Source organism: Protomyctophum parallelum, assembly GCF_964188405.1.
Source record: "Protomyctophum parallelum genome assembly, chromosome: 19".
Taxonomy (NCBI): Eukaryota; Metazoa; Chordata; class Actinopteri; order Myctophiformes; family Myctophidae; genus Protomyctophum; species Protomyctophum parallelum.
The window spans coordinates 42673083-42698890 of NC_139717.1; the positions used below are offsets into that span (position 1 = coordinate 42673083).

Consider the following 25808-nt stretch of genomic DNA (forward strand, 5'->3'; position numbering starts at 1 on the left):
CCTGACTGATTTGCTGCATGTGGTGTTTTTATTAGTTTTTATTTATTTTATGTTCTTATATTCAATTTTGTTCTCTGCCATTGTTCTATCATTTTAACTACTTGTGTTTTATTGCAGGGCTTAAAGCCAAAAACAATCCCAAGACTGAAAATGTTTTTTTGCCAATCTGCACTGATCTCATTAAATGACCCCTATGAGATCCTCGGGACTGAAATCAGTCCCCAGGACTGAGAACTTTAAGCCATGGTTTTATTGTATTTAATTTTTGTGTCCTGCCCTGTGAAGCACTTTGAGCTGCATTTATGTATGAAAGGTGCTATACAAATAAAGTTTATTATTACAACAGCAGACCTCTAAAATTGTAGATCTGTGGTTAAATTAACCCATTTAGGCCAGAAGCAGATTCTAAAAACACCTACGTTTTCTGAAAAGGTTCAAAAAGAGAATTAAATATAACATACAAATATGTTGCTATACTACTACAACTACTGTGAAATGGATGCCATCTCAGACTGAAAAGTATAGTAAACAACAAAGTATACTGCAGGTGTACAGCGGCCTAGTGGGTCTAAATGGGCTAACACAGTCAAATCATTAGTTTTCATTTAACCCAGAAGAACATACAAATGCTACCACCACTGAGGATTTGATCGTGAAGGAGGGACACGTTGATGCCGTTTGTAGGGCCTGGGAAACCAGTGCTGGCTTACATGACACCCAAGTGTCAATGTGTTGGCTGAAAAAAATGTCACACCAAGAATTACTCACACCAAGAAAAGCCCTCAGGTTTGAGTCATTGCTTTACAGAACACAAATATTTACTCTCACAAATGAATTATGAAGACTGTGTTCTTCACTTAAAAGATTACAAAAATGTATGTTTGAAGTAGGGATGCATGATGAATCAGTCATCACATCAGTATCAGCAATATCCGCCTTAAAAACGCAACAATATCAAAATAATATCAGTTTCAGCCCAATTCTTATTTTGATCATAATATTATTTGAAGGCTGCGGATTCAGTGTTTTCTAGAGAAGCTTTCAAAGGGGCAGACAAGTTGGGAAAATGTTAATTTAAGTGGTCTGAACTCATATGTGCATCAGTAGACCTACAAGAAAATCTGGTAATATGAATACACCGTTTTTCTAATCAGTTGCTATATACTGCAACAGTGGAAGCATTGGTCGTTTCCCCAGTCTGAAGAGTGCAATTTAACTATCTCTCCTTTCAAACGTGGATGGATTAACACTAGGGCAGGGCAGTTAACCGAAAATATTGTTTTCATTAATTATATATATATCAACGAATCAACAGAATAGATTTTCTTTTTCAATGAATCGACTAAATTGATTAGTCTGATTAATTGCTTAACGCTGCATTATGCTTTGCGGTACAACATAGCCGATATACAGTACAAGCTCAATGCCTCCTATACGTGTTGACCTTGTAGATCTATTATCTAAATTTAAATAATTGTTCATTAATCTTAATTAGGCAAAAGCGTTTTATAATCGTGATTTGAAGTCAAATCGCCCAGTCCAGTCCTAACTATGTTCCTATCCCCTATATCAAAACATTGACATCAACCTACGGGCTGAAAAAAACAACTCAATCCTACAAGCATGGAGCATTGCTACAGCCGTTCTATGTTTAGAGATCACAGAGTGGCAATACGCTGAAGGTTGCCGTCTTTTCATTGTTCGTCCTAATTCAGGAGATCATGATTTCAGTCATGTGCGTCTGTGTGTCTGTCTTCAGCTAATCTCACATACAACCATCAGTGTCAGATTCATAATCACATGCGGTACTCTTTCGATTATATGTCCGCACACATTCAATTTGGTTCCAACTGTCTTAAGTCTAAGAGACAGATGGACAGAGGCATGCCTCCTGGCGGAGATGTGTGCTATTCTGAGCGCACTTTTGAAATTGAACATTATCATTTTGTGACATGTTGATGTCACTTCATGACAACGGATGCTGCAGACAAAACTGGCTACTAATGGAAATAAAATGTTGGCAAAACCTTGTTTGCTTATCAAGCATTTCTTTTAGGGGAAGGGTTCCAAATAAAAGGCTGCAAATGACTGTGGAGAAAACATGCAAAAGAAAAAAAAACAGGATTCATTAATCAGCAGAAGAAGAGTTGGCAAACAAACAATTTTCCTGCTCATTTTTTCTTTTTCTCTTCCAAAATGCTGGGCAACAAAGAGGCAACTTGAGCTGTCCTTGACGGGAGGGGGCTTAGGGAAACAAAAACCAAAGAACAAATCGCCATTTATGATCACAAACAATAAATGCGTTTGATCTGATAATTAGACTGGCGCATCTCGCAAAGCCCCGTGGCTGATTCCATGTCGAGGAGAAGGTGGCCTCCGTCTATACCCTGAGTCATAAACTACATCTAAAGTCTCAAGTCCGCGTTTCCCTTCAGGCAGTCTCGGTTCCTTAGCATCACCAATAACACTCCCCTCCTCCCCAACCCCAAGTGCCTCGAATCAGCGCAATTTTTTCTTTTTTTACGAGAAAGAGATGAGCGAGTCTCAACCGTTACCGTTCAGTAGACTTTGAAGTCTTTTTGTTTTTAGAATGCAGGAAGGAGCAGGAGGGCATGGGTACTTGGGGGAGGGACAGAGGATAGTGTTCACGGCGCTAGCGGGTAGGACTGACTACTCGTCTGGTGGAGGCCACTTCACCACACTCCGTTCTCTGTCCCGTTCCCGTCATCGTCCCTTCCTCAATCCGTCCGTTATATCGTCGCTGTCGTGCAGAAACCTTGTACCTCCATGTTTACACATTCTTTTGGGGTACATCGTTCGTTGTACGAGAATGTCGCCCCAAAAGTTGCAAAAGAAAATCGCAGACCTACAAGCTCGCACAATGCATCTGTGAGCTTGTAGATTTATTTTTCATTTGAAAGTGGTTACGCGTGTCTACGGGTTTTTATAAATATCGAAACAGGGAAAAGTATTAACAAGAGCTTCCGACTTGATAATAACTACATTGGATCCACAGGAACAGGATCCGCCCCCCCCCATGTCCTGAAAAGTAACCATTTTGGACAAAGTTTCCACCCGATAGCGACAATATTCTCTCACTGCTGCTGCTGCTGCTCCTCCTCCGGTTCAGCCCGGCCCGGGGCTTGCTGCGGTGTGTCTGCGTCAGCTTGGGGCTGGTCCTCCGGGGCCGGGGGCTGTGCTTGGGCCGGCCCGGCGGCGTCGGTGGTGGCAGGCGGCGGCGGTGGTGGCGGAGGCGGTCCGGGGGCAGGGGCCGGCGGGCGGGGCGGCGCCACCATCTGGTGCTGCCGCTGGCGGTAGGCGATGACGGTGCCCAGCAGCAGGGCGATGACCGTCATGAGGTAGAGGTCCCACTCAGGACCGAGAAGCTGGTCCAGGTCCACCTGGGTGAGCGCCTCCTTCACCTGCTTAGTTGGTGCAAGAGTTCATTGAACTAGTCAATTTAAAAAGGTAGGATTAAAGTGACTTTCTTTGGTTGAAGTAAGTGGTAAATAGGTCTATATTCTGATACTACTCATTGCTATAGTGTTTGTTCAGTCACTGTGGTCTCCATGTCTCTCCAGCTCTTTAACTCATTTATCGCCAAATCGCCAATTGTACTTTTGATGCCCATTTTCATATGTTCCTCCCCGCCGATGGCACCTTATCATGGCTTGTCTAATATCAATTGATTGCGGTGATCATTTGTGTCCTGTATGCGCCGTTACTGAACACTATAGCACTAATTACCAGTGTTGATTTCGTCGACTAAAACTACCTTTTTCCACTGACGAAAACTAAGCTATGATGACTAAAACTAAGACTAAATATACTGACAATTTCGTCAACAAATAAAAACTAGACAATAATGTTAACTCTTAATCCGCCGCCAAGGGACTAGTGGACAAGAGATCCAGTACAAGTCATTTTTCACTTGGTTGCATGCTGGAAATAGCCGATCTACAAGCTCACAATGCGTCGCAGCGCAAGGCGTTGTGAGCTTGTATATCAGCTATTGTCAGCAAGTGTAAAAACAGTCGATGGCATCAAGGCCTGCCAAAATACATTTTAGTCAACTAAATTAACTGTAGATTTAGTCGACTAAAATCTTATGATATTTAGTCGACTAAAACTAGACTAACACTAAAACTTTCCAGGTGACTAAAATGTGACTAAAACTAAATGAGAACCATTCAAGAGACTATGCCTAAAGAAGATCACTTACCCGACCTTCAATTAAAAACAATCAAACCTATGAATTAGTACTCACATTGAGATCGTGCAGGTACTGTAGGGCGTAGACCAAGCCCAGTTTACACAGTGCCAGGAACACGGGGACCTGCGCGTCGGGACTGGCCTCTGCAGCCATGTCATAGAAGCGCTTAGCCAGGTGGATGTCCTGTGGACAGCGGACACACACAATGGATGTCAAGCGGGAGGCGGAACAATTATTATAACTAATCCATTTCCTCCAGGGTTCCCACACAAGCCCTTCTGGATTTGTGTGCATCTTGACACTTGCAACATTAAAGTCCCCCCCCCCTCCCAGCATAAATTTATACTTGACTAGGCAAATGTGCCCACTGGTTTGATGCATTTCTCATGCATGTATCCCAGGTTGAACATGGCCCTACCTGTTTGATGAAGGTGATAGTAGTACATGCACATCCACTCTAGCCCAGGTGCTGGACAAACGGCAGTACAGGATGAAGAAATAGTCCGCAAAACACTGGTAAGGAAAACTCAGCTCCACTGGTTTAAACTATTCCTGAAGAAGATTCCAGTGATCGAATCGTTGAAATAAACAACCAGTGGAGCTGAGTTTTCCTTACCGGTGTTGCTGCAGACTCTTGTTTCTTCTGTTTGATGCCCAGGCCTCTCTCATGCATGTATCCCAGGTTGAACATGGCCTAGCCTGAGCTAACGTGTTAGGTTTCTGGTCTAGAGGGGCGCGCGCGCCCCCTGATTGGATCTCATCGATCTGCCCGTCACCCCCGGCCCCTCCTCTCCCCCCTATAGTGCAGCGCTCCGTCACATCATTTGGAGCGACGCCCACCCGGAAGGGTTAACTCCCACTTTTAGACCAGAGCGGCCAATGTGTTCCCCCAGGCTTTCAATTTTTGCACCAACAAAAATGAAAGCCTGGTACCGAGGCTAAACAATGCCTACCTGTTTGATGCCCAGGCCTTTCTCATGCATGTATCCCAGGTTGAACATGGCCTTACCTGTTTGATGCCCAGGCCTTTCTCATGCATGTATCCCAGGTTGAACATGGCCTACCTGTTTGATGCCCAGGCCTTTCTCATGCATGTATCCCAGGTTGAACATGGCCTACCTGTTTGATGCCCAGGCCTTTCTCATGCATGTATCCCAGGTTGAACATGGCCTGAGCACTGTGCTGCTGCTCAGAGGCCAGCCGGTAGTGGATGACGGCCGTCTCGTAGTCCACGTCTGTCCCGTAGCCATAGAAGTGGTAGTCGCCCAGCTTTATCCTCGCTACAGTATAACCTGTATGGGGGAAAGAAACTTATATATATATGTATATGTTGATTCATTGCCATTTTAATGTTTAATGTTTGTAATATCGAGGTCCATCACTGTGCTTTCTTCTCTATAATGCATAACATTCCTAAATGGAATGGCAAGGTATCTCGGGAGAAAATAAACTGGGACTGCAGCTGCCAAAGCGGCTGGCACCTCCGTCTCTGGTACCACCCTTTGTCATCGGTTCTGTGAGGTAGAACAAACAGGACTGGTGCATTAGCTGACTAATTTGCAGAGGAATGAACTACAGCCTACCACTGTGCAGTCCCTTTAACCCATTCTGACCGGGCACCCATTTTGGTGTCGGCATCATGTTATGCTTTAGCTATTTAAAAATAGCAGATCTACAAGCTCATATCGCGCCACCGAGTGGCGCGATACGAGCTTGTAGGTCTGCTATTTTTTGAAAAATCGAAGAACGACTGACATTTTTAGAATCTGATCTCAGGTCAGAATGGGTTCATCAGACCAGTGTGTGTCCGGCGGAAACCTCGTATGAATCTGATCTCAGGGTCACAGTGAAATCCTGCTGGTTGTGTTGGGGGTGTAGTATGAACTGACCCTGTGCTGCGGCTCTGGTCCAGTGGAGCAGAGCCCGCGGGTAGGTCTCATTCTCAGTGAAGATCCGACCTCCTTCTGCTTCAAACCACATAGACAGAAAAAAGACACACAAACAGCACCCGATGGTTAACGTCATCGACTAACGATACAAGAAACTGAAGAAAGTTTTCACTCATGTCTTACTTTTAATATATTTACACTGTTTTGTATAATGAATATTCCTTGCCGCAGTCTCTTTTGCAATCGAAGAAAACTAAACTTTAAATGTAAAGTTGTCCTCTTTGAGAATCAACTGGAACTTCAGTTCATGTCAATGTATTCATTTTAACTAGTGTAAAAACAGAACCAAATGGACTCATTATTACGGGTCCAAGATCTATTATGGGTCCATAAAGCCGTCCGGGGTGTTGTTGAATTATCAGTATTATTTAGTCATAGTTTTAGTCATCATAGCTTAGTTCTTATTTTCGTTTTGGTCAGTGGTAGGTAGTCGAAGAACATATTTAATGGTGGAAATGAACAGTGCCTCTCTTACTCTGGTCCAGGATGAAGGCCACGTTGCTCTGGGCGACCTCGTAGCCCTGCTCGGCCAGCAGCAGGTACTGGATGAGTGCCGCGTCCATGTCGCCCTCCTTGAAGCTGCCGTAGGCCGCCGCCAGACGCTCCGACCAGCGGCCACGCTCGCACACGTTCTTGAAGAGCTGCAAAACCCGAGGCCCGGATTAACAATGAAACTTAGTGGAGCTTAAGCTCCAGCGCCCACAGCCTGCAGTGCCCTGTGAGAGACTAATAGGTACAGCTGTTGCTTACGTCGAAACCGTATTCATAGTCACCGATTTCAATGTATGCAACACAGGAACCCCAGCTAGTGTTTCTGGTCGTCCTCGGTGGGAGGAGACTCAAAAATAGCAGATCCAGTGTCGGTGAGCAGCCTTACAACTCTATGGGAGCAGCACTGAACGCCTGTGCGTTCATTCACTGAGCGCACAAACGCAAAAGTGTCGTTCTCAATTGTGTTACACGAGCGCATGCATGGGGCATTTTGATTTGGTGTAGGTCCAGGGCCCACGGTGGCGTTGATTCCACACTGGCAAACACACAAACACCGGACCAGACACGGTGGAAAGTACATGATATTAACACTTACAGCGCTAGCATTTGACAAGATATGATATCATTCACGCTAGCAACATGATGCAGAAGGATCACATCGTCGGCTCTGGGCCCTGGAAAAACCTTGTGTTGACCAAAAATTCCAACTGGGACAAAGAATAGGAGATACAAGCGATTCAAACGTATGAAATCAGTCATGGCGACTAAGTACAATTTTGAAGTACAGTATTTCCATTCATCGTTAAACTTCTGCTCCGCTAGGACCGCTACATACTGTACTTTCAGATTATTACCAATCTACAAGCTCACATCACAGATCTACCATTAAAATGTAATGAAAAGAAAAAATAACCTTAGTACTTTTACTTTGGTACTGTAAGTATATTTTGATGCTAATACCTTAGCACCTTTTTTTTTTTAACTCAAATACAATGTCGAATACAGGACTTTTACTTGCAAGTATTGCAAGTAATTGCAAGTAAAAGTATTTTTATCTTGTGGTATTGCTACTTTTATACTGTGAGACGCACAAGTCACAGAAGTGCACGCAGTGGCAAAAGGCCCTCATGTTCAAACACACTGGCTCTAATTGGCACCAGAGGGAACGGAGGGAAGAAGATGAGAGGAGGAGAGGCTGCAGACAGTGGATTTCAAAAGAACACCATTTTAAAAAGAAAAATAAATCACAGAAGGCTCTGGCTTGAAGTCAATGTTCCAAGATCACACCCTGGTGCTGAATGTGAAACAAACGGTAAACACATAAGAGCAGATAACACTTCAATATGTCAATTGAGGATTAATTGGTGGTAGAATTATACCTTATATTGGTATTATGTTATTATCTTGTTCAGCTTTTGCCATATATGTTCTGACCACATGGAATAAAGCAAAAATATGTATTAGAATTATGATGTTTAGGTATTACTTTTGTAAACTTTTTTTTTTCTGTTCTTCATGCAACCAACCCGTTGAAGAAATTACAGATTGAGGCTTTAACCGTTGCTTTTATGAAATATCCGAGACCAATAGGGTTTTATGGTAGACGTTTCTGAACGTATTCCATTCTGCTACTTTGACCAACTTAACCCATTCTGACCTGAGATCAGATTCATACGAGGTTTCCGCCGGACACACACTGGTCTGATGAACCCATTCTGACCTGAGATCAGATTCTAAAAATGTCAGTCGTTCTTCGATTTTTTTCAAAAATAGCAGACCTACAAGCTCGTATCGCGCCACTCGGTGGCGCGATATGAGCTTGTAGATCTGCTATTTTTAAATAGCTAAAGCATAACGTAATGCTAACACCAAAATGGGTTCCCGTATAGAATGGGTTAAACACTCTTCAAACACTTTTTATTCATTCATTCAGGCTTCTATGGAATCCAAATGACTGAAATCAGTCATGGCGACTGAGAACGTTAATCCATGATATCATAGAGTCAGCATGCCATGGCACAGGCCGATCTATTGTTTAGGATTTAGGGTCCTGTGACACCGGCAGTTCCTCTCTTATCTTTGTATACTGTTTAACTAGGCTCTCTCCCTGCTTTCACCGAGAACTACTTCCCCCATGGGCTCACGTTTTATACTTGATGTATTTAAGGGTATCCTAAAGGATGTTGTGAAGGAGGCATGTCCTTGTTTTTCATTTGAGCCTGTATTAATTAAATCGTTAATCATAATTATTAACAATTAATCCTGAACTTAAATTTGTACTGGTGACAGCCAGTGTTGTTTTTGGCAGAAAATGTAGATTTTAGTCCTAGTCTCTTGAATAGCTTTCATTTAGTTTTAGCCACACTTTAGTCACCTGGAATGTTTTAATGTTATGTCTAGTTCCAGTCGACTAAATATCAAGATTTTAGTCGACTAAATCTCCAGTTGATTTAGTCGACTAAAATGCATTTTGGCTGGCCTTGACGCCGTCATAATGACGCTTGCGACGCGTTGTGAGCTTGTAGATTCGCTATTTTCAGCATACAACCAAGTGTAAAATGACTTATACTGGATCTCTTGTCCACTAGTCCCTTCCTAACATTTAGGAAGTCTAGTTCTTTTATTTGAAATTGTCAGTATATTTTAGTCTTAGATTTAGTCCTCATAGCTTAGTTTTTATTTGGTTTCCATTTAGTTTTCGTCAGTGAAAAAAAGGTAGTCGACGGACATTTTTCCTCTTTAGTTTTAGTCGACGAAATCACCACTGGTGACAAGCGTACCTCCACAGCGGTGTGACAGGAGCGCATGACGCCCGTGCCGGTGGCGTGCATCTGGGCCAGGTTGTAGAAGGCCAGGATGTGGCCGGCCTGAGACGCCAGGTTGAAGAACTTGAGCGCCTGCTTGTAGTCTCGCTTCACCCCGATGCCATCTGGAGAGCAGGGGGTACAACAGTCAATAGATTAACCCATTCTGACCTGAGATCAGATTCATACGAGGTTTCCGCCGGACACACACTGGTCTGATTAAACCCATTCTGACCCGAGATCAGATTCTAAAAATGTCAGTTTTTTTTTTTAGATTTTTCAAAAATAGCAGACCTACAAGCTCGGTGGCGCGATATGAGCTTGTAGATCTGCTATTTTTCAATAGCTAAAGCATAACATGATGCTAACACCAAAATGGGTGCCCGGTCAGAATGGGTTAATTATCGGACCCTATTTGGGGCATGTCAATACAGGGGCAATTGTTTTTGGGTTTGTTTCATAGTGAAAATAGCAGATGTAAAGCTCAATGTGTTACATTGCATAACTGCTATTTTCACTAGTTATGAATGACACCTTTGTGCGACAGACACTTCAATGGTTTTCAATTCGTTGATGAATTAAAAAAAATGATCTAAATTCTTCAAAAAACATATTTGACAAATACAAAATACAATCGATAGAATAATTGCTATATGCCCTAGTTGCTGGAGAGGGAGAGGACAAGCGGGGGGTGCAATCAGGGGACAAAGAATATAATTTTTACAGAGAGAGAGAAGTAGTGTGAAATATTTTAGAGTTCAGCAAAAACCAGGGGGGGTGAGGAAAAAAACAGATCGCAGAGGTTTTCAATGCTTCTGAAGGAATATGATATAAATCTTAAGAGTGCCATCTATCTAATGGCCATCAAAGAAGACTGGAAGGACATTCACCAGGAGAATGAAGGTGCTGAGCAGCAATATTTCCCAGGAAGTGAAAAGGACATTTAACCACGTCATTTCACTGCCAAAACATCAAGGAGCCACGCTGCAGGTTTACATCTCGTAAAGGTCCTATATCATTCTCATGTGTGCGGGTCGCATTCCCCATGACTGGCCCGTTGGATGCCCCATTTTCTTCTTTTTTGGGCATGTCAATGACGTCATCATCAACACATTTTCAAAGATCTATCTACAAGCTGTCAACATGTCACATTGTGAGCATTTTGTTGTGAGGTTGTAGATGGGCTATGTATACAAGTTAAATGTTTAATGTTTAATCCTATTTATTTTTTATTTCATTTTATTTTATTCAAAGAATATCCACAAAATATCAGTCTAAAAACATCAGTAACTGGTAAATCAGAAGCAGGCCCAAAAGTCTGGCAGTCAGTCAGCGCCCTCTACTGTTCGTTTCCTGTATGGCTTGAAAAGCACTAGTAATACCCATGAAGACTTTGACATGCTAGTCATACTGACACCTGCTGACTGAGTAATGATTGGCTGCCTTTCTACGCAACCCATAGAGGGGGGGACGCAACCAGACTTTTAATGCCATAGTGGAAACGGTCACTCCCCGTTTTTACTACCCAGTTTCGCACTATATATATATATGTAATATGTAATAACTAAAGCATTATAGTGGCTATAGGCTATTATGGGGAATGTACACCAACTCATTTACCTCAGAGAATGTTTTCATTCTGGATACAACCATAAAATGGTCTAATCTAATGGAATAAATTGATGATCAAATGCAGGAGTTTTGACGATTCAACTAACTGTTACTAGGGCCGTCGCCTTGCCCCCCCGCCACTCCCTCCCCTTACTGGTGCGAAACGGGGTAGTAAAAATGGGGACGCCACACGGCGTACACCCGCTGATTTAACAGCAACACATTTGGAGCCCCGCGGAGACTACGGCGGACCCCTGTGACGACCTCCCCGTTGGACCCGCCGATCCGGCCCTGACCCCTGCGATGTTGACACATATGACTATGAGAGAGGCTCTTCGTACCTGCCAAGCCAATGTCAACGCTACAGCCGACAGCTGTGTGCGTGAGAGGTGCGACATGCAGTATAATGGCTTGGAGAATGTGCTATACCAGAGTGCACAAATACAACCAAATGGACCCATAGCAGTCCATTTGTATTTCCATCAGAGTTTATCGTTATGAAAGGGTCCTTTGGTTCCATTTGTAGTAGGCTAAACCTACACTGTCAGTTACAGAGATTACACACAAAACACTCACTGTAATACATGGTGCCCAGTTGAAGCTGCCCGTCGACCCAGCCCTGTTCTGCTGCCTTCTGGAAGTACTTGAGGGCAAGCTCATAATTCTGAGGACAGACACAGTATTGACATAATAAATATACTGACTTCAATCAAGAAATCTAATTTGTTCATCTTTTTTCTTGCCATGACCTTGGCATTTACACTTTTACGAATCCGGGTTCCAATTCCACTTGCTCTGAATTAATCAAATTATTATTATTATAATTTGAGACAATCTGCAGTGCAGACACTACATAGGTTAACCCATTTTGGGGCGGGGACGCCTTTTGGCGTTAGCACTATGTTATGCGTTAGCCATTTAAAAATAGCAGATCTACAAGCTCATAGCGCGCCACCGAGTGGCGCGCTATGAGCTTGTAGGTCTGCTATTTTTGAAAAATCGAAGAACGACTGACATGGAAACACAGCTTTTTCAGAAAACCGTCAGGATTTGGAAAGACATTTTTAGAATCTGATCCCAGGTCAGAATGGGTTAAAGATAGCCGCGTCCTGGGTGAGGAGGACAGGTCTCACGTCAGTGTGTTTAGTGTCTCTTACCACAGGGACACCCCTCCCGTATAGGTAGGCCATGCCCAGCCCGCTCTGTCCCACTGGGTTCCCCTGAGGGCACACAAAACACTCAATGCTAGTAGTAACACCTTGACATTCGAACAAAACCGAACAACACATCACCGTCTCAATGATACAAAATACAAATGTAACTATTTTCTATATCCATTTATTCTAAATATTCTACTCGATATACTTGATGTTCAATATTCTTGCCCCCATGTGCCCATCTTGGGGATGGCATTTTGCACATTGTTGTGGTACAGTACAGTACGGTTTAGGACATTTCTGTGAGTGCTGGCGTTCACTTTGCTTCTAGTGTGCGTCATAATGGTGATCAAAGAGCTCTCACCAGGTCGGAGGCCTTCTTGAAGTACTGCAAGGCAGTCTCGTTGTTCTGAGGGACAAACTCACTGCCTTCGGAATACATCTGAGGGAAAGAAAAGAGGCAAGGAAGCCAAGAGGAATGAAGATTTATTTAAATGATAAATGGTGCATTTATATAGCGCCTTTATCCAAGGCGCTTTCCATAGATTGTGCATTACATTCACACACTCACACATTCATACACAGATGGCGGCGGAAACCATGCAAGGCACCAACCAGCACATCAGGAGCAATTAGGGGTTCAGAGTCTTGCTCGAGGACACTTCGACACAAACTCTGGGGGAGCCCGGGTTCAAACTGGCAACCTTGCGGTTACCATCCAGCCACTCTACCCCTGAGCCAAAGCCGCCCCGATTTCTACACCATTGGAACAGATTTTTGATCAATTGGCATGTTGAGAAACACCAGCAAGTATGATGTAGCTACAGTAAAGCACAGTGGCTTGCCATTTATTTACCCATGATCTGTAATTTGAGGTACAAAAAAAAAAGAAAACAGAAAATCACAAAAACACTTTTCAAACACATCTCACCCACCTTGCCTAGGAAAGCCATGGCGTGTGTGTTCCCTGCATTTGCCGCCTGGTTAAAGTAATCATATGCTCTCTGTTTTGAAAAGAACAGTGAAACAGAAAATACCAGGAGCATTACAATGGATCGCAAGCTGTGCCGAGAATCCCCGTTCCGAACAGCGTGAATGAATGACATCACAATTTGACATGTGTGGAGGTTGACTCCAGATAAAAGACAGGGTGGTTTATTTAATCTGGAGACACAACACAACAGGTTTGGACAGAAATGGACGTGTGCTTTGCAAGAGGTTACCTGGTGATTCTGTTCCACCCCGCGTCCTCCATGCAGGTGTAGCTGGCCTAGTCCCACCTGTTGAGGCAACCAATGTTGATGAGGTGGTCACGGTCAAAATGTCCCATCCATGCTCCTCATCGTTGTAAAATAATGACCATGGACAGTGAGCATTTTACTTCCACAAAACGGATTTGGATTCTTCATTAGATCCCCACTAGATAATGTACTGTTACAGCAGCTATGCTTCCTAGTTCCTGGGCTAGGGTCATCGAGTCTAACACAGTTGTCCTCTCCAAACCAGGCTATGCTACAATAGCACTGTGTCTATATTAATACCCTGGATGTGATTTGATAAAGGCCTTTGAAGCATGAAATGAAATTAATTGTGTATGAATTTTACTACTACTATCACTGAACTACCATCACTATTTATTAATGCAGCATGCTGTATGATATAACCTAGTGTGAATCTATTAAAAGATCATTATTAACCCATTCTGACCGGGCACCCATTTTGGTGTCGGCATCATGTTATGCTTTAGCTATTGAAAAATAGCAGACCTACAAGCTCATAGCGCGCCACCGAGTGGCGCGATACGAGCTTGTAGGTCTGCTATTTTTTGAAAAATCGAAGAGCGACTGACATTTCTAGAATCTGATCTCAGGTCAGAATGGGTTAATCAGACCAGTGTGTGTCCAGTGGAAACCTCGTATGAATCTGATCTCAGGTCAGAATGGGTTAAGTGGTTGTGCCAAAAGGACATTATGTGAGTAGAATCACCATTTTCAGCAAAATATGAGGCAATACCAATGTGCAATATGCAACCACCCCTCTGGTGGTACTTGAAATCTTCTGGGAAATCAAAAAGGTGGGGGGTGTGGGGGCGGAGTGTGGGGAGTACAAGTTGTGCTTTGCGTTGTCACCGAGTGCCGTGTTTACGTTGGCTTTGTGCCGAGCACTGTCAACAAAAAAAAAGGGGGGAAAAAAGGGTGGCAACGCAAGATATCTAATACAGGCCTACCGTAGTTAAAATGGTGCAATCGTGGCAATCGAACTACAAAAGTGTGGACGACAAGGAGAATACTTGTCGTCCATAATACAGTGATAGATGTCTCGGAGTCAGATGGACCTACAGCACTGTTGCTGCAGGAGCGCCAGTGAATATGATATGGCACAAATTGGTGCCGTTAAAACTAAAAACTAAAACAACCAGTTAATATGACGCGGAAACTGGGATCCAACATAGTGGGTGAGTAGAGGAGGGAAAACGAGGCGTCTGAGCCGAGTAGCCTACACACACAGACAGTGTGGTACTGGTACAGTGCTTTGAATGAAATCCATATCATAGACCCAAGTCCATGATTTCAACCGTGCTCGATTACTTGATTAAATAACAGCCGTTATTATTATTATTTTATTTATATATATTAATTAGAATTAACGAATTAATTAATTAATTAGAACGCTACTATATTTTAACCCATTCTGACCCTGGCACCCATTTTGGTGTTAGCATCATGTTATGCTTTATCTATTGAAAAATAGCAGATCTACAAGCTCATATCGCGCCACCGAGTGGCGCGATACGAGCTTGTAGGTCTGCCATTTTTGAAAAATCGAAGAACGACTGACATTTTTAGAATCTGATCTCGGGTCAGAATGGGTTCATCAGACCAGTGTGTGTCCAGTCGGAAACCTCATATGAATCTGATCTCAGGTCAGAATGGGTTAACCTAAGTCATAATGGTGGTACGTGAAGAGCCAAATATTTTCTGAGGTGGTACTTGGTGAAAAAGGTTGAGAACTACTGCGCTAGGACAGGCCTACGTGATCATACTACAGGGTCACACAAGCATCAAAAGCAGCAATTTGAATGCTGAAAAGTAAGTGTTTTTTGGCCCTAACCTGAGCCTGAACGTCTCCCTTCTCGGCCAGGAACTGGTAGTACTGGATGAGGTCCTCCTCCAGCATGCCGCTGGTGGAGCCGGGGTTCTCCACCTCATCTAGGAGCCTGATCCTCTGCACCGCACTGCCCCCTGTCAGCGACACATCACTGGCCACTGGACACAGGGGGAGTGGGAGGGGAAAAAGATGGGGAAATGATACAGAAACAAAATGGTTTACAGCCCTGAGCCATCTGGAGAAGGGTTTATTTGCATGAATAGGATCAGGAGAAAAGAATAGCCAGCACTCCAAAGTCCTTCTGGTACTTTAAATTTATTACAGCACGGGCAGCATACTGTACACGGACGTGTTTCGGCGTCAAGCATTCATCAGCGTGTAATCTGTGTACGATACAGAACACACAGAGGAAAGAGGAGACACATCCGTGTATGCTGCGTGACAGTGCCTTAACCCATTCTGAACGGGCACCCATTTTGGTGTCGGCATCATGTTATGCTTTAGCTATTGAAAAATAGCAGATCTACAAGCTCATATCGCGCCACCGAGTGGCGCGATACGAGCTTGTAGGTCTGCTATTTTTTGAAAAATCGAAGAACGACTGACATTTTTTTAGAATCTGATCTCAGGTCAGAATGGGTTCATCAGACCAGTGTGTGTCCGGCAGAAACCTCGTATGAATCTGATCTCAGGTCAGAATGGGTTAATGAATTATAGGTACTAGACGTACTTCAGAGAACTGGCTATTATTTTCTTATTTTGAGTCTTCATGAGCCATGCACTGGACACAAATTGCATTTATACAGACACATTTTTGTGTTTCTACTTATATCTGTATGAATGTCAATCTGTCCGTTCTCAAAAGACCAATCACAGCTCATGACGCTACACATGCATGCATGTCATGAGACGGAAGCACCTCCAATAACAAAACTAAATGCAGTGAAACTCATGAAGAGTATAACAGTTGGATCGTACTCGTCGTAGTTGATAATCTATGCTCGAAAGAAATTGGATTTTTCAGTGAATCTCTTAGTTACTGTACACCAACATCCCCCCCTTTGAAAAATGTTTGTACGTATAGGTGAAGTATTCATAAAGATCACCATTTTAATTTGGCGAAACAAGGCGTAAGCCCATCGTCACCCTGCATTCCTATAAGCAGCCAGGCTGTATAACGTGGCTTCATTCACAGACTGGACACATAGAACGATTACTAAAGATTGGACAGGGACATTGACACGATCCATCGTGTTTAATTTTCTTTCCCGATTAAACAATGATCTTGATCATCAGTAAGTAATCATCAGTATCAATGATATCGATCATTACATTCTTCCTGATTTCTTCTGCCATATTATGTGTGTGATACAAGGGGTTTAATGACTGTAGGTTGGATGATAAAAGGGAGATTCTCACCTTGGTTTGCCACCAATCTATAATGTGTCAGTGCCGATTCACAGCTCTGGGGAACCCCGACTCCTCCCCAGTACCTGTAACCCTAATAGAACAAGTACACAAACGTGTCAAACCTGTTATACTTGTAAAGTAAGGACGAAGGAGCCATAGTGGACCTAAACGTCCTTCATTACCCAAACAACTTACCAGAATCATATGAGCCACATGGTTTCCACCCAGCGCCCCGAAGGTGTAGTACACCAAAGCCTGGAAAATGTACAAAATAAGTGTTTTAATTATTATTATTTGGGAAAGAAGCAAACAAGATATCAGTCAAAACACATTTTTATAAAATGTAAGAGTACCTTGGCTTGACTGGAGTTCACTCCGAGCCCCGCAGCGTACAAAAAGCCCAAAGCCTATGGTGAAAATAAACCCAATTAGCATTCTAACGTAATGCATTAGCTATTCCTGTGTGAGAAGTTGTTTTGAGGCTTATAGGTTTATAGGCTGTACCGTCTGAGCCTTGGGTGAACCCTCCATGGCGAGCCTCTCAAACAGTTCTTTGGCCTTGTGGACGTTTTGGCTCATGTAGTCTCCAAACAGCAGTGCATAGGCGACCTTCTCCATGGCTTTGTGGTGGCCTTTCTCTGCCACCTTCAGTAGCTTCTCATACAACCTGAAGAGAAACAGAGATGGGGAATTACACACAGCAATTACACTAAAAACCAGCACAAGCTCCCCAGCACAAGCTCTCTACACTTCAATGTTATTGAACACAGATGTCCTGACCAATTTTCTTTACGCACTGGGTAGAGAAATTCTCTTTTCTGCACGCATTCTCATTGAAACGCATTGACCAGACGTCCCGCTGTGGCCAGGTTTGGTGAGAACAGTCACACACAAACCTCCAAGCAAAAGGAGTAGCAAGAAGTAGCACTCACTCTTTTTTCTGGGTCGTTCTGGTAGTGCCATTGAGCATACGGAGCACGCTCTGATACTGCTCCTCTGCTTCTTCAGCCTGACGCCTCAGCTCTGCCTGCTCCTCGGCTAACAGGAGACAACACAACGAGGGAACAATGTCAATACAAGCTCAAAGAAAAGCAAAGCTCAACACTGGTGAGCTTTGCCTTGTATTTTTTTTTTTTTTTTAAGCTTGAAAATTGTGTTAGCATAGCTATAGTAATACAAACGTAAAACTTAAGTATACTACATTGGTTCCATTGATCTAGGCCAAAACACAATCCATTCATTGATCATTAAATGAACATGCTCTGAAAAAGCACTCTTCATGCCTCTGCCCTCTACAGCTGCTATTCTCGGTTTCAATTCTTATGGCGTCTTCAGTTCTTATTTGATTGAACAACCGATTTTAAATTAGTATCATGCTCCATCAATAAACGTATATGGCTGCTGAATGAACACAGGTGAAAGGTTAAAATATTTGAAACAAACAACTGGGTTGCTCCTTGGGTGACACAGAGTGGCATTCAAGTCTTAGTTTCATGATGGTCAAAACGTACTTTCACAGAAGCCCCATTTCTTCTCGTAGTCATAGTTATAGGTGGTGGCGCACCACAGCCGTCCATCCCCCCTGCCGTCGGTGGTACAGTCAGAGTACTCCTTCCCCTGGAACACGAAGGGGAAGAGGCAGGGCTCTCCATTGGCTGTACCTCCATTCACCACAGGAACTGCATCAACCAGTAAAAGATGGAATAAATTAGAGTCAGGCCGACGCCAGATTTTTGTGTCCGATGCCGTTCCCGATTTTGCATTTCAAATTAGGCTGTACAGAAAGCTGTGCAGAGTGAACAAATACAATAAACAATATAACTAACAGAAACACCTTGAATGAATAACGACTACAATTAAAACATGATTGATGAATGAAATAAATAGTCAAAATGGAACATGAATCCTCTTCGGTGTTGCTCAGACTGAACTTGTAGGCCCCTAGTAGAAAAGTGATGTAATAGACTCACTGCAAGGGTTGTCACAGGTGCAAAGGTGCGTTTAATTTCTCATGGGGGTGAAAATATTTGCCACTACACAGCAGAACAGCATCAGAAAATGTGACAGAAACTAGCCTTGCAGACCACATTGATGGGCAGGGCAACCATAAGTTCACAGTAGATGCCATGATCTTGGGGTGTTTAATGTCGGGGCTACACTGCAACCATCAGGCGTCAACATCAACGCAGGGAATGTTCCCTTTGAAATCAATGAAGAGTGCTCCACTGCACCTTAAGCGCTAGGACAATAAACAACAATAAAACGGTTTCCGTGTCCACTAACTGTGTACATGAAAGTTCTGTTGTTGTATACATACTGTGTGTGTGTGTGTGTGTGTGTGTGTGTGTGAAAAAGATTAGTTTTTGGCTTTTTGCCTTTATTGAAAGTAGTTAGTGAAGACAGACAGCAAAGTGGGAAGGAGAGAAGGGGAGAGACATGCGGCAAAGGTCGTCGTGAATGGGACTCGAACACTCGACACGCTGTCAGGCCAGAGTCTATATGTGCCGTGTGCCTGGACCCATCATAGTAGTGTTGCACAAAAGTAGTGAAAATAGCATATCTTCACGATCACAACACCTCACGATGCGAGGTGTTGTGAGCTTGAATGTTTCTAAAATGAGAATATCAACAAAAAAAAGTCCACTCCACACGTACACTGGTATTTAAAAAAAAAAAAGTAGCATTTGGGCCTTTCATCCACATCCACAGCAACCCAAGCCATTTTCGTCCAAAGATAAATTCAAAATCTATCTGGAGCCGCAAAGAAAATTACACATTATAATGCAGCTTGCCAAGCTTTATTATCTCCCGGGTTGCAACGAAACTAGCAGAATTTAGCATGCTTTCCCTGGAAATGTCTTTCAACGTTACTTTTTTTGTTGTTTGATAGCTTCTCACTGCAGATTAAACATACAGGCAGTCAATCTGCATTGGCTGTGAAGGCAAAAGCCTCTGTCCACGAACTGGTAAATCCTCTGTTTTTCGTCGGCTATCTTTATTTCTCTCCCTGTAGAAGCCATAGCGTAGCAGGCAGCAGCCTCACACACCCACTGGTTTGTTTATAATAGACACCTGGCTGGCACGGCACTGAGTGTGTCGCATGCTATGACGCAATTTTTAGTTTTGTTAAGTTTTCCAATTTTGTAAAAATTTGTAGAATAAATATTAAGAATGCTTGTCACGTTTGGCCTCCTACAGAAACCATAAATGAAAAATAATTTATTGCTACTTTTAATGCTACAGGGAGCCACTAGGGGTGTGCTCTAGAGCCGCATGCGGCTCTAGAGCCGCCTGTTGCAGACCCCTGCCTTAAACCATTTGGACATGGAACACCTATTCGTTGTTATACCTTTCAATCCGGGAACTCATTTTTGTAATATTAGCTGTTGCCGTGCAGTATATGTAGAGAGAGAAATGTTTGTTTGTTCAAATCTGTTTCAGAAAACTTAGGTCAGGATTTAGAAGTAGTTTTTACTAGATGAAGGCCAACTGTGGCCGAAATGTTGTGCACCATGCAATTTCTGTAATAAACAAAACACTGATAATAACCGTGCTTGTGCAGACAGGTTTCTTTTTCTTGAACAGAAGAGGAAAAACTTTACAAATCCATGTGTAGACGCAGACTAGGCCTCAGAGTTAAATAAACACTGACAACTTTGCTACGTTGCAGGAAGCAGCACACCAACTCATAATAATGCTCCCTGCTTTACACAGACAAAGCACAGACAGACACCCTATGATTCCCTTACATAGACAGACATGCATGTAGAAAGACGCATAAACCCAACAGACAGACAACTCAAGGTCCCTGCCATACAGTTTACACATAGACAAGCAGGAAAATGTGGAGGGGCAGAGGGAACAGACAACTGAAATTGGATGCAAAAAGGCCTACAGGATATCACTTCAACAAGGTAATAATTCCCATCAAGACTTCAACTCAACACAAGCACAAGACTGGCATATTTTAATTCCATCTGCCTTCCTCTTCCAGATAGCAGCCATTAGACAAAGCTTTTTGATGTGACTTGAGTCGCAGCAATCCTGAAGCACCCTCTCTATGTGGGTAGCTCGCTCACTCAGCCTCACTGCTTGCTAACAGCTGTATGCATACCCAAAACATAAGTAGCCAAGAGGCTGGATGAAAGTAAAAATGTAAATATGCAATATGCAAGTACAAAGAATAAGTTCGCCCACTTCTTTACATCTGTAAACCAACCTGCGAGTGAGGTGATAATAAAGCCCATTCTGATTTGTATACAGACAGACATAACCGCATATATATATATACTGTATATGTTTTACATATTTCCATGCAGTATCTCCCTGGCTCTCTCACCCTCTTTAGGCTTCTCTATAATGGGAGGAGGCTGGGTGGGTAAGTCCTCCTTCTCCTCCCCGTCCAGCAGTCCCCCATCTGGGTGTCCATCGTCCTCTTCCCGTAACTTTTTCTGCTCCCCGGCGGTTTGAGAGTCGTCCCTGCCAGGGGTCAGGGTGACACCTGCTACGATCCTGGAGCCCACTGGGACCTCATCCTCTTCAGAGTCTGGCTTGTGGTACGACTAGAGAGGGAGGAGAATGATTCACTTTAAAGGTATATTCAGTGATTTCACTCAAAAAACCTTAGGTTTCGTTTTTGGCTGTGGGACCCAGCCTTTCGTCCAATCAGGATAGAGAGTCAAAAACGAAACCTAAGGTTTTTTGACCCCCAGGGGTTAACTGGGGACAGGGAGGAACTCCTTATATGGCCAGCACACTCTATAGTAGGGAGGATTATCACAACAAAACAAAAAAATAAGTGATATTTGAATTAAGTGAAATCACTGAATATACCTTTAATCAAAATAAAGATTTTTTAAGATTTGTTTTTAGCTATTCTGCCTTCATTGATAGATACAAGTGAAGATTGAAAGAGGGAGATAGACAGGGGGAGACATGCAGCCAAGGTTGTCATGTATGGGACTCGAACACGCCGTCAGGCCAGAGCCTATATGTGGCATGCCATGCGCCTGGACCACTAGGACAGCGGGCACCCCTAGGGGGATTTCGTTAAAATTTTGTATTATAAAAAAATAGTGTGATCAATTCAGTCCAGTTGATTATGTATGTTTGTGGGTTGATTAGTTTAAAAATAAAAAATAAAGCAAATAAAAACAACATTCTTTTTGATTATTCAAATAAGTAATAGTAATAATAATCTATTCACTTGGAAGTGACTGTTTGATGTGATGTGACATATGGGATGATATTGTTGATGTCGGGCAGAAATGTCATTTTAACTTTTTGGGGGTAAATTGACACACTACACTGTAGTGTGTCAATTTACCCCCAAAAAGTTAAAATGCTCCACCAGCGGCATGCTGGAGGAGGATCTCATCCAGTACTACCAGTTCTGTAGTGACTACAGTATACTTGATCACATTCCAACGTCACACAAAAGCATCACAAGTAGCATATCATGCAAGCTGGAAACGTGTAAAACATGTATTTACACAATAGTGGTGTCAAAGAAGTCTCTGAAGATATGAAATCTTTGGACAATCTGCAATTAAGCTAATCTTAAACAATATTGTAGTAGTAGAGGGTTCCTGCTTCATCTCCCACTCAATTGGTCCTTGCAAGTGGTTTGAAAAACGTTGACTAACCCTGCTTTAAGTAAACAACTACACTGTAAATCCCTGGAACATGTGACGCGTTTAAACCTAAACACCATGTGTGTGATAATAAAATGCCAAGTGTTTATTAATGGTCATACAATACAGTAGAACACGAGTTCACTCAAACACCTCACGAGAACACCTAGTGTACAAATTCTAAACACCTATATGACTGACTTTGATTGTAAAAACTAAACACGTTAACACGTTTATGTGTTTAAAAAGTGTTACAGGGATTAAACATGTTCTTCTGTTTATAATCTAAACACTGTGACACGTTTAAAAAGTGTTACAAATATGTGTTTAAAACTGTTTATAACCTAAACGCTTGGGTTTAGTGTGTAGTATCCGTAAACACTTACCTTTAACTCTGGACTTGTGTCATCATTCGCAACTTGCTCTTCATCTGCAAAGAATCAAAGATGTCAGTATGCGTACTATCCTGTCAATAGCAGGTGGCACACACGGGTTTAGGAAGGTCAGCCGCTGACATTAGATCAAATGACACTCGTCTTGTTTCTCACTCACCAGCAGTTATTCCAGTTGCGAAGAGTATTAGTACAACTGCCAAAAAGGTAAGCAACCTCGCCGTCTTTATAGACACTTTGACGCCCATTGTGTTCACGACAAGCCAACAATCTCCTGTAGCTACTGACCGTTCCACAACATAACATCCAGTTACAGTCTCGTCCTGCTGATCATCCTTGAGTCTCCCATAAATAACAATCACAACCTATAATCTAGTCTCCATGGAAACGGATGACAACTCTGTTAATATAGGCTATTAATCCCAATAATTAACAGCTGCTAGCACACTGATCTAGTGGGCTATACTTGGTTTATGGTTAGCTAAACTGCGTTAGCAGACAAGCTATAGCTGACGTTAAGACAGCGAAACAACACACTTCGTAACGCAGTTATTGAAATAATTTGCTTATAAATATCAGAACGCTGCTAAATAAATAAAAACACCCTATCATTATTGGGGTTTTTGCGACGAAGTAGAAAAACCGACTGCAAGCAAAACAGTTTCTGATAAAAGATAGACGACAACACTTCCTGTTTTGCCTTCTCAGTTCCGCCAATCATCAGTACGCTCTGCGAGACGTTGACCAATCAGCGTGAAGCGAGGACGGTGTCGTCCAATCGCGTGCGTACACAGTTACGTTGCTGCAGGTTTTTTGTCCACGACACCGAAAACACTCAAGTCTGTCTACGGTCTCTGTGGTTGGACGGTACGTGTCGACAGATCAGATCACAGATCTACAAGGTATCGTCACGTCACGTCGCGATGCAACATTATCTTGTAGATCACCTTTTTTTTTGCTAGGGACACCCAAGCGGCGAATATTATCCATATAAAAAAATAAAATAAACATACTCTCTAGGGCCCATGCCTTTACTCAGTTTACTGTATGTTTCTGTTTGGACTCGGAGGCTGGCATGTCAATATCTATGATGAAGATGCTGAAATAATTGTATGTTTTAGCAACCAATGAGTAACATAACACGAACATAAGCAGGAAAAAGTGTTATAGTAACACAATCAGATCTAACACACCATAGTACGGTTAGTACCATACACGCTTTCAAAATGTTAAAAAAGAAATTGACCTCATCACCTTTCACAGCTGTCTAGCTGTCTGTCTCTACTTTGTTCATTTATTCTATAGGCTACAGTACTGTATACACGCCATAATGGTACAGTCACCCTTTATTCACAAAGGACTATAAGGCCCAATATGTCCTATCTGGGGGGGGGGGGGGGGGTAACTACCTGTCAGTGGGGAGCGTTGGCTGGGAGGAGGAGTAGGACTAAGGCCCTATAGGCCTACGTCCTCTCTGGGGGGGGGGAGGGGGGGGGGGTGCTACCTGTCAGTGGGGAGCGTTGGCTGGGAGGAGGAGTAGGACTAAGGCCCTATACGTCCTCTCTGGGGGGGGGGGGGGGGGGGGTGCTACCTGTCAGTGGGGAGCGTTGGCTGGGAGGAGGAGTAGGCCCTAATACGTCCTCTCTGGGGGGGGCCAAATTATGACAGGCAATTCCTGCTGTCAAAATATGACCCCCCCAGTCAAAAAACACTTTGTTTGAAATAGACACTCATGCTTTCCAAGGTGTGATTTGGGGATGAATACAAGATGAATGTCAACATCTTAAAAGCAAAATGTTGAATTGTGGGTTTGAGCCTTAGAGTATTTTTATTTAATTTCAAATACATTCTGTTCTTATGTTAACTTTATGAACTTAAATCTGCAAATACATTGGACATAAAAAAGACTTATCAGTATTCCGATATTAACCAGCGGGCCGCATTAAGTGAAGGTGGGGGCCACATGTGGACCCCAGGCCGCCAGTAGCTCATGTATGGGATAGGGGATACATAAAAGAATAAATACAAATCTTCTCCGTGTGATGTGGCCCCCTCAGTGGTTGTGGCCCTAAGCGACTGCTTATATTGCTTGTGCCTAGAACCGGCAGTGTTGACAAGTAACTTAAGTAATATACTACTTTCAGTAATATTATTACTTTTTTCCAGTAATATGTAACTTAACTAGTTACTTTCACATTTTGAGTAATAATATTACATTAACTTTTTTCCAAAAGTAACATTATTACTATTTTCACGAGCCTTGGTGGAACTGTGGGTTTGAGTGTTTATTTATAATGGTAGACTGGATAGGGGTCAAGTTGCTTTGCAGACTGCTGATCCGCTCTAGATCTAGACTCTAGAGCGGATACGGAAACGATGTGTGAAGTATCGGATGCTGAAGGGCGGGCCTTAAAAGTTCATTGGTGCCCTCTACTGTCCTTTGTGTTATGAGCACAATAATACAGTACTATCAATAACAACACTAGGGGGCACCATTGAACTCTACCACACTCAGGAAAACATCACTCAATGTTGCTGTGTCCATAATCTTTTATGGTTAAACCCCTAGCAGCACATTTATCCTTTTGTCTTATCTTACTAAAATGCAGAGCAAGAAATGAGGCAATTTTGACATGAGCATGGTGCACTGAGGACCAAAAATATATTTGAAAATGAGAGTAGAAACAATGCAAATGGTACAATGTATACAAATGAATTACTCAAATGGAAAACATTAAGTAATATAATGATGAATATGAAAAGAGATGGAACTGTCCGATACAAATATACACGATCCCTGCTCACCAATCCTGCACTGATAAAAAGCAGCACATAGCCTACTGTAACTCCAGAAAGCATGTTATGAAATACCTTCACATGCAAATCAGGCTGCTAGGTTGACCAACCAGCTCCAATGCAAAAAAAGCCAATGGGTGTTCTGTGTTTAAATCCCATGCACTCAAGATGCCAACATGCAAATGACAAAGCCATGCGGCATGTTCAGATTGTGAGTTCAAGCCCCCTTAACCTAACCTGACT

The 25808-nt window shown here is 42.8% G+C and overlaps 1 protein-coding gene across 4 annotated transcripts; it reads right to left on the reverse strand.

Moving 5' to 3' along the window:
• Positions 1–800: 800 nt before the first annotated feature.
• On the reverse strand, positions 801–23470 carry LOC310876216 (protein sel-1 homolog 1-like). Of its 4 annotated transcripts, none has more exons than XM_083789680.1 (21): positions 22930–23470; positions 22764–22807; positions 21084–21306; positions 18256–18423; positions 17677–17782; positions 17249–17411; positions 17098–17151; positions 16940–16999; positions 16754–16835; positions 15338–15492; positions 13450–13506; positions 13162–13230; positions 12591–12668; positions 12227–12289; positions 11646–11733; positions 9435–9583; positions 6638–6803; positions 6103–6177; positions 5333–5505; positions 4268–4396; positions 801–3422 (listed from the first exon to the last, which is right to left on the reverse strand). In XM_083789680.1, exons 1-21 carry the CDS (start codon positions 23015–23017, stop codon positions 3096–3098), a joined length of 2517 nt encoding a protein of 838 aa, XP_083645806.1. In that variant the 5' UTR covers positions 23018–23470; the 3' UTR covers positions 801–3095. The 4 variants fall into 4 exon arrangements, with proteins under 4 accessions (XP_083645806.1, XP_083645805.1, XP_083645804.1 ...); XM_083789679.1 differs by having other exon boundaries at positions 801–3425; XM_083789678.1 differs by having other exon boundaries at positions 6103–6180.
• Between the last annotated feature and the right edge of the window lie 2338 nt (positions 23471–25808).